This window comes from Myotis davidii, unplaced genomic scaffold (assembly GCF_000327345.1).
Source record: "Myotis davidii unplaced genomic scaffold, ASM32734v1 scaffold125, whole genome shotgun sequence".
Classification (NCBI taxonomy): Eukaryota; Metazoa; Chordata; class Mammalia; order Chiroptera; family Vespertilionidae; genus Myotis; species Myotis davidii.
In genome coordinates this window covers 4,411,668-4,420,031 of record NW_006299390.1, presented here as the reverse complement: position 1 = coordinate 4,420,031, position 8,364 = coordinate 4,411,668, and the positions used below count along the sequence as shown (strand labels likewise).

The window sequence follows — 8,364 nt, the reverse complement described above, 5'->3', positions numbered from 1 at the left end:
AATGAGTGAGATCATGTGGTATTTATCTTTCAACTTTTTCTTATTCAAACTGTATTTTAAAGTAAATTTAAGAAAAAGAAGAGACATAAAAGCATGTTTAAAAATACTTTGGCAGTGGCTTGAATAAATAAAATTTGAAAAATTTAAATTAAACATTGGTGAAATAAAGCATTTATTTTTGTTTTTAATATAATCAATAGCTTCTATTTTAAAATATCATGAATTTGTATAATTTTTGCTGCTTCAAGTACATCCTCCCTTCCCACTCCCGCAATGTAGGGTTGGAGTGGACACAGGTTAGATAGGATCATACTCTCTTTACTGACTCTGTTATTGACGAGGTTTCGTGGAGCAATGTTAAAAACCCAACTTCATATTAACCATTCTTAGATAGAAGCTTAAATGAGAGATGAAATGAACCTGTTGGACCAAATTCCTTTTAGCTACTTCAACTTCTTTGTGGAGTTCTCTCCTCCTCTCAGCAGTAGAATCATCTTTAGGGATAGCTTCAATCTGGAAGTCAAAATTTAAAACAGACATTTATACAAGAAAGAAATATTTAAGGTCTTGTAGTGAATTGATCACTTACCTTTTGAAAATAGTGGGGAAATGATGACTCTGAATCATATAGGAACATTTATTTTGCTGAATATTCTTTATGAAGTCATTGAATATTCTCATTGAAGTTATTGAGATTAATTTAAAAATTATCTAATTCATAAAACAGGTCACTGTCCCTTAAACTAAAATATAAAGACCTGAAAAAAATCTATAATTCCCTAGCTGCAAATATACTATTTCTCACTTGATTGGAAATAAAATGTCTTAATAATAATAGCTGCTAACATTTATAAAGCATTAACTATGTGTCAGGGAAAATTCTAAATACTTGTATGTATGGTCTTATTTAATCCTCACAATAACTCCATGAGGTAGGTAATATCTCCAATTGTACAGATGAGGAGAATGAGGAATGAAGACATTTAGGCAACTTGCCTCAATGGTATAGGTTCAAACCCAGGCAGTTAGACTAAGAACCCATGATTGTAATATTGTAATATTGTAGTACGTTACTGCCTCTCTAACTCACCACTCAGCACTTCAGAAACATGTATATTCTAATGATATTATACTTATAAAGTGTGAATTTGATTCCTATAGATGAAAGAAAAATGGAACTATTTATTAATAACAGTGAGAGTAGTTGGCTACTTTTATGTGATGGTTTGATGAGCAGCTGGAAACTTCTTACACAAAAGAAAATCCTCTTAACCTTTCTTATTTATTCCAGAAATTCCCCCATTATCTTTCTATTGTATTAGCTTGTGCTTGTGTTCCCTGTTAAAGTACTTTGAGGAGAAGGCAACATCTCATTCCATCAGTCTTTGCTGCCTTATTAGGAATGAACTTGCCAGATTCTTTATGATGGAGAACAGAGAAGAGAAAAATAAGACACATGGCAGCTGCTGGGAAATGCCCACTAAAGATACAGGAAGAGCCAAGGTGGGGGGCTGACAGCATTCTTGACTTAGGGCAGATTTAGGCTTGGACCTTTATACTAAAAGCACATGACTCCAATCTAATGTGGTTTATCTTCTACTGTGAAAGCACATCATTCTAGGCACCACGGTAGGATATTGGCTAAAACTTGTCCCAAGAAGGGAAAATCATACTGTTTAGTGATTTAAAGGTCATTTAACAGGATCTTTCTGAGGTTCATGCTACTCTTTAAACGAGCTCAAGGGTGTCTTTAGAGGCCCCGACATCCACGAACTTGTGCATCTTCAGTAGCACCTTCTCTACCCTCAGATGCCTAAGGATGTCCGGCCTTCCAGGGCCTCTCCTATCACGGACAGCTAGCTGTTGAGAAGCACACACTGGACTTAGGGAGATAAGACATCGTCCTGTGAAGTCCATACAACAATAGACAGAATGTGTAGTCTTGGCAGCTAATGGCTATAGCAGGTCCAAAGGGACAGCCCAGCATGGGCTTGAATAATCAGGGGGGATTTCATGCAGAGGTTAAGAAATCAGCACGCAAGAGTTTGGTTTCTCCTGCTGGAAAGTGGAGTGAATTCTTCTGGGATGGAGGAAGCCCAGCAGGCATCCTGGTGGCTGCCTGATTCTCTGCCACAGGTGCCCAAGAGTGGGCTGCTCCAAATGCTTTGCTTCCAGGCGTGCACCAATTTGTACATACACGATACCTGGAACCAGGGATGCTTAGGAGGTTTCTGTCGATAATATGATGAGAGCACACTCACCAGCTACTCTATGCCAACTAAAGGCTGTCGACTAATTCTCCTAATTTTGGGTTTCAGACATTTAGTTATTTCCAATGTTTTGAATGACAAATAATACTGCAGTAAAATGTATTTATTTTTGAACCTGGGCTAGCGGCTTCCCGGACACCTTTCTCAATTCTCCACTAACACAATCCCGCAGTGTCAGGCAGGAATTAAGTGTTCGTGCTTTGTGGAAGAGGTAACAAGGTAAGCCATTGGCAGCAGAGCCTGCTGGTTGCCCAGACAACAACATCCACCCTCCACTTTGACCTTGCTAACGGAACCTCTGTTTTGTTCAATGCTGCGATGTATCCAGGCATCCTCAGACTCCTTTGCAGCACAGGCCAAAGGAGTACAAATGCAAGCCTGCTGGACGGGGCTCCTGGGAGAGTCAGTTGCCACACGCCTTTTGCTCTCTGCCCTTCCCCACTTCAGGATGACCTTACGGCTGAAGGTGAAATGGCCATCTTGCGATCTTGGAGAAAACATGTGCATGTTAAGGATGACACACGAAGAAGCTAAGAGGATCCTGGACTATGAAATTATCTGCTGTGCCTGCCTCTGATTATCCAGTATGTTTATTGTGGGACTAAAACAACCCTCCATGTAGGTAAGCCACTGTCATTGAGTTTCTATTACTCCTTGCAGCCAAATTGCAAACTGAATTGATTCTAGTTATGTTTCCAGCTATGTTATCATGCTGGCGTGACGAGATATGTAGCATTACATCCGAGCTCCAAATTGCATGTATCAGCAGGTTTGGTAAGCTTATTTATTCTAGTTCTTTGTTTTCATGGAGTAGCATTTCATACTTAGAAAAAAAAGTGTTTATTATAACCACTAAAAAATATGTAAAGTAAGAAATTAAACATCTCTGCTTCCCACCTCTACTTCAAATGCTATTCCCCAGGAGTCACTGTCCATAGTTTGGAGTCTGTTCTTCCAGGCATTTTCAATGCACAAACAGATATCAGTAACTTTTATAACTGTGAAGAAACTAGACATTATTCTGCTGCTGTAAACGTCCCAGTTACTTGATGTCAGTGGACGTCAGTTTCTTTAAGGCTTTGATATTTTTCTGAAATATTTCAAATGTTCATGAGGTTTGTGGCTTGAATTTCTGGGACAGTCTCTACGATCAAAGGCCATGGGAGAATCAAACAGCTGTCTCTAGGGGAAAACAAATTCTGAAAAATAGCCGGAGCCCTTCACACTTACCTTTGATATCTTTCCCTTTTGGATTGTTTGCAAGTCTGAATGTTCATTCAGGATGGGAGTAACTGACCTGACACACTCCTATTTTCAAGTACTTCCAACCCACTGTGGGGCTGTGGCTGGGACAATTATGAGGCACAAGGTAAAGAGGTGGTTGGTCTCTCACTGAAACTTTACTAGAAACTAACTTTCTTTCTTTCTTTCTTTCTTTCTTTCTTTCTTTCTTTCTTTCTTTCTTCCTTCCCTCCTTTCTTTCTTCCTTTCTTTCTTTCTTCCTTTCTCTCTCTCTCTCCCTCCCTTCCTTCCTTCCTTCCTTCCTTCCTTCCTTCCTTCCTTCCTTCCTTCCTTCCTTCCTTCCTTCCTTCCTTCCTTCCTTCCTTCCTTCCTTCCTTCCTTCCTTCCTTCCTTCCTTCCTTCCTTCCTTCCTTCCTTCCTTCCTTCCTTCCTTCCTTCACAAACATGATTATTTAAGATCTTTATTAACAGGTGCTTACAGTTTGTTGACTTTTAAAAAATCAACTTGTAATCTTTTATTACAAATTAAAAATGAGGTTCTTAAAAATCTCAACTTGACCAGATAGGAAACAATTTTAAAAATTTTGGTGTATTGAGAAAAAAAACAGCCTTTAAAAAAATAAACGTTTGTCATTTCCAAAAAGAGATGTCTTTAGATAAAAATAATAAAAACCTCATGCTGCATAGATAATGCAGATAGTTCTAGTTATCTGGTCAACTGTCAAAATTCAAGCACTTAAAGTCTTCAGCTTCAATCTTTTGTTCATTTCTTATTACTGGAATTTCATATTCATTTCTTCTTCTTTTAAAAACGTTTTCAAAAAATATATTTATATTGATTTCAGAGAGGAAGGGAGGGGGAAAGAGAGATAGAAACATCAGTGATGAGAGAGAATGATTGATCGGCTGCCTCCTGCTTGGCATACCCTTCCTGAGCCCCACCTCTCCCACTGGGGATTGAGCTGCAACAGGGGCATGTGCCCTGACAGGGAATCAAACCGCGACCTCCAGGTACATAGGTCGACACTCAACTACTGAGCAACACTGGCCCAGCTAATTTCTTCTTGTTGGATGACTAAGCCAGGTGATGGTAGAGATAGTAAAATTAGATTTTTCTTAAAATCAATGATGGACGAGGATTTTAATATATTTTAATTTGTTAGTTTTATAGCCTATGAGTGCTATATTGTGAACTTAATAGCTAGAAGTGCCCTAATACAATTGTTATCCTATTACTGTATAAAGAAATCTTACTTATGTCTATTTGGTCAATAAACAAGGATTGTTTTATCAATACAAGCAACACTTGCTGGTTTTAGGAGCCTCCTGCTCATCATAGTTAGGTTTCCATCAATAATTGGAACAAATATTATACCTGCCATTTACTGTAAATTTCACTATGACTAAGATGGAGTGGCACAAGGTAGACTTTGGGATAAAACAGAGAAGCTTATAGTAAACCAATGTTTCCAACAAGAATAACTTGAAAAATTTGGATTAAAATATATCTTTGAAGGCATAAGAATTGCAAAGGTGGTAGAGTTAAAGTCTTCAAAGGTTCTAGCATTGTTTGGGACAAAGTAAAATTATTGGTTTATACTGAACTCTAATAAGTCAAGGACGAGTGTAGTAATCTTGGTCCTACCCTGTAATGACTGGATGGCCCAACTGCTTCCCCTGGTCAGGCTGACACCAGATCCAAATAAGACATTTCTCTGATCTTGGGATAGCAAATAGAGATTGAAAACCATTATAGGACTAAAGGCCCTATCATCAGTTTAATGCATTTTAACATGATCTTTTCTCTGTTCTTTTTCTTTTCCTATTGATAGCAAAAACAACTTCTTACAATATTTTTTTACTTAAAAAAAGACAACACTGAGCTTGGAAGTCCAGCAGTGGTGTACAGCACCCACCTCTGTTAGCAGCCTCTGATGCAGGGCTTGGGTTTGAGTGAGGGCATCGCAGGACACTTTCAAGAGGAGCTCCATTTTTTTCAAATTTCGAACATCTCGTTCTTTCTCTCTTTGCTTCCGAGAAAGCTCATCGTGGTAGTTCTGTTTGTCGATGAGACAGTTTCGTAAATTGAGATCCAAGATCCCTCTGTTCCAGGTAAAGAGACAAATGAAGGGGATTAGTCATCAGCTGCCCTTGGGGGTTTTAAAGACAAACATGATCAGCATGCACACACAGAACTCTCCTCGTGTTAGAATCAAGTTGTAAATAATGCCCAAAGCAACTTTGTTTGCCAGCTGGTATCATTTAACACCAGAGTCTTATAAAACCCGAGATGCAATAGCAGGCTGGCAGACAACTTCCCTGCAATTATACTTAAAATTAGAAGTAACACTCTCGGGAAAGCACATCACTAAATTGCTCCCATTAGGAAAAAGTCATCATTTCCTCAGAAATACCACTCACGTGTAGAAAAAACATCCCTCAACTATAGCCCTCTCCAGTGATAGGGTTTTCCAGAGGCACTTTTCAGAAACTTACAAAATACAATAGATTGTGTCCTTAAGATTTGGTCACAGGAAATTGAGGACAATGAATAAAGGATGGAAAAAATTCTTCTAAAATGCTTTATTTAAGAATATGTTTTATTAACGGTAAAATTTGATTTAATATTCTATAAAAATGTTTATTGAAAGTTCTATAAAAACCCAATTTGTTTGAGATGATGATTTGAACCCTCATACATAAATTGAAGAAAAATCTAGATGACATATAACTAACCTTTCACTTAGTGAGGTTGCTTCATTCTCTCTGGTTAATTCCAAGAGCTTGACCAATTGGTTATATTCTCGTTCTTTGATTTCAAGTAAGGCTCGTTTGCCTTCAACTTCCTTTATCACATCCTCCTTCTCTTCCATTAGAGCATTAACTTTGGTTTCAACTTTCTTTAGGGAGTCATTTAGTTCTTTGAGTTCATGTTCCAAGATAATTTTTTTCTTTTCTATTTCTCTGTGAGGGATACATACATGCACATACATGTATACCCACAGACACACACATACACATGGACACACATACATACTCACACATTTGCCTTATTTTGATCCCATGCAGTCTTAACCTATTTTTACTTCCTCACCAGGAAACAGAAGAGCTGCTCATAAGTTCAGTGATTTCAGAAGTGGGGTGAAGACCATAGATGAGTGGGACTCAGACGGTATCTCCACTGAAGGCAGGGATTTGTCCAGCCTTCCCACTTTCTCCCCAGATCCTGGGGCTCTACCCTCATCCTGCCCAGCCTCCCAGAACTAACCTGAATTTATCAACTTTGGTGCTGGAGGGCTTGGCTTTGAGAACCATTCTAGAGCCTACTTTTTCCTCTTGTTTCGAGATGAGTTATCAGAACAATCATATGATTTCTCCAGAATTTTTGTTTCTTCACTTATCTTTATCTTTTTAGTTCCTTGAAACCTTGAACATTTCCTCAGTGACTTCTACCTCTGAATCTATACTGAATGTTGTATGTGTAGGGGTGGGGTGAGGCGGGGAGGTGTTACACAGGTGAATTGGTGGCAAATAGTTCCTATCATTTCGGCTTTAGGCTTCTGGCTGGCTGACATACTTGTGAACCATGAAATTCTACACAGTTTAAATAATTTATTCCTTGAACATCTCTTTAAAGTCAATTGGAGTTATCCATAAAGATATGATTTATAAGCTGGAAAGAGACTATTGTCCCCAAATTAAGACATAAAAGAGTGTTATGAATGATAGCATTGTGCTGTACTACTTTCTTTTAATGAGTTTAGTACACTAGTACACAACCTAGACAGGAAAAAATGCAAATATTTCTAAAATTATAATAGTAATTTGATGTTTTCAGTGGTTAATATTCTTGTTTTAATGTGCACACATAACTTGGGGGAGAGTAGGCTGGGAGAGATCTATATATATAAAAGCCTAAGCGACCGGCCAACTAGCCGACTGGTTGGTAGCTATGATGTGCAATGACCACCATAGACACTCTGACCAGTAACTATGACACACACTGACCATAAGGGGCAGGCGCTCAACACAGGAGTTGCCGAGTGCATCACCCATGATACTTGGGTGATGCACTCGGAACCAGAGAGGAAGGAGCCCGATGGTGGGGTGTGTCACTTGAGAACCGCCCTCTCACAATCTGGGACCTCTTGAGGGATGTCAGGGAGCCGGTTTTGGCCTGATCCCTACAGGCCAGACCGAGGGACCCCACCAGTGCACAAATCTGTGCACCGGGCTTCTAGTTAAAAATAAAATAAATTTAAAAATAAAAATATTAAATCATACACTTTTTTGCGTGTTGTTTTTTCTATTTCTTTTCCAATTTGTACAGGAATGGCTTGGTGGTGGACCACTTCATCCTAGTAAAGAAATGGAACCATATTAAATTATGTCAGATAAGCAAATTAAATAGGAGAGAAAAGAACTACAGCATGTAGAACTTACACTATCTATTCTGTACTATGCAGGGTGCTTTAATTATTCTATTTAATACTCACAATACACTTATACTATAGTTATGGATATTATCATTTTAAAGAGAAGATAACCGAGTCTAAGAAATACAGTGGGTGCTCAGCCCAGATTCCCTTTATGGAGGTACACCCATCCATCAGAGGTTGCGGGAGTTGGCTGCTAACAGTTCACGTTTGTTCTCTTCTCCAAAACTGAGCAGACCTGATTTATTGGGGGGAAAGGGGGTACAGAGAAGGGGAGAGCAGGCAGTGAGATGACTGACTGATGTGGTGATATAACAGCCCATCCCCTCTGCCTTTGGCTGGAACAACCTCTGCAGTGCAATTCATGGTCCAGAGATCCCCATGAGATCAGGTTGATACTAAGGTTCTCACCTTTT

The 8,364-nt window shown here is 38.9% G+C and overlaps 1 protein-coding gene across 1 annotated transcript in view; it reads right to left on the bottom strand.

Moving 5' to 3' along the window:
* Nucleotides 1-8,364, bottom strand: part of CCDC146 (coiled-coil domain containing 146) — a 108,085-nt gene that overhangs the window by 21,022 nt on the left and 78,699 nt on the right. Inside the window, exons 7-10 of the mRNA XM_006774907.2 lie at nt 7,797-7,870; nt 6,249-6,476; nt 5,429-5,615; nt 421-513 (exon numbers count right to left, since the gene is read on the bottom strand). Coding sequence (XP_006774970.1) covers nt 421-513; nt 5,429-5,615; nt 6,249-6,476; nt 7,797-7,870 — 582 coding nt within the window. The remainder of the gene's footprint in view (nt 1-420; nt 514-5,428; nt 5,616-6,248; nt 6,477-7,796; nt 7,871-8,364) is intronic.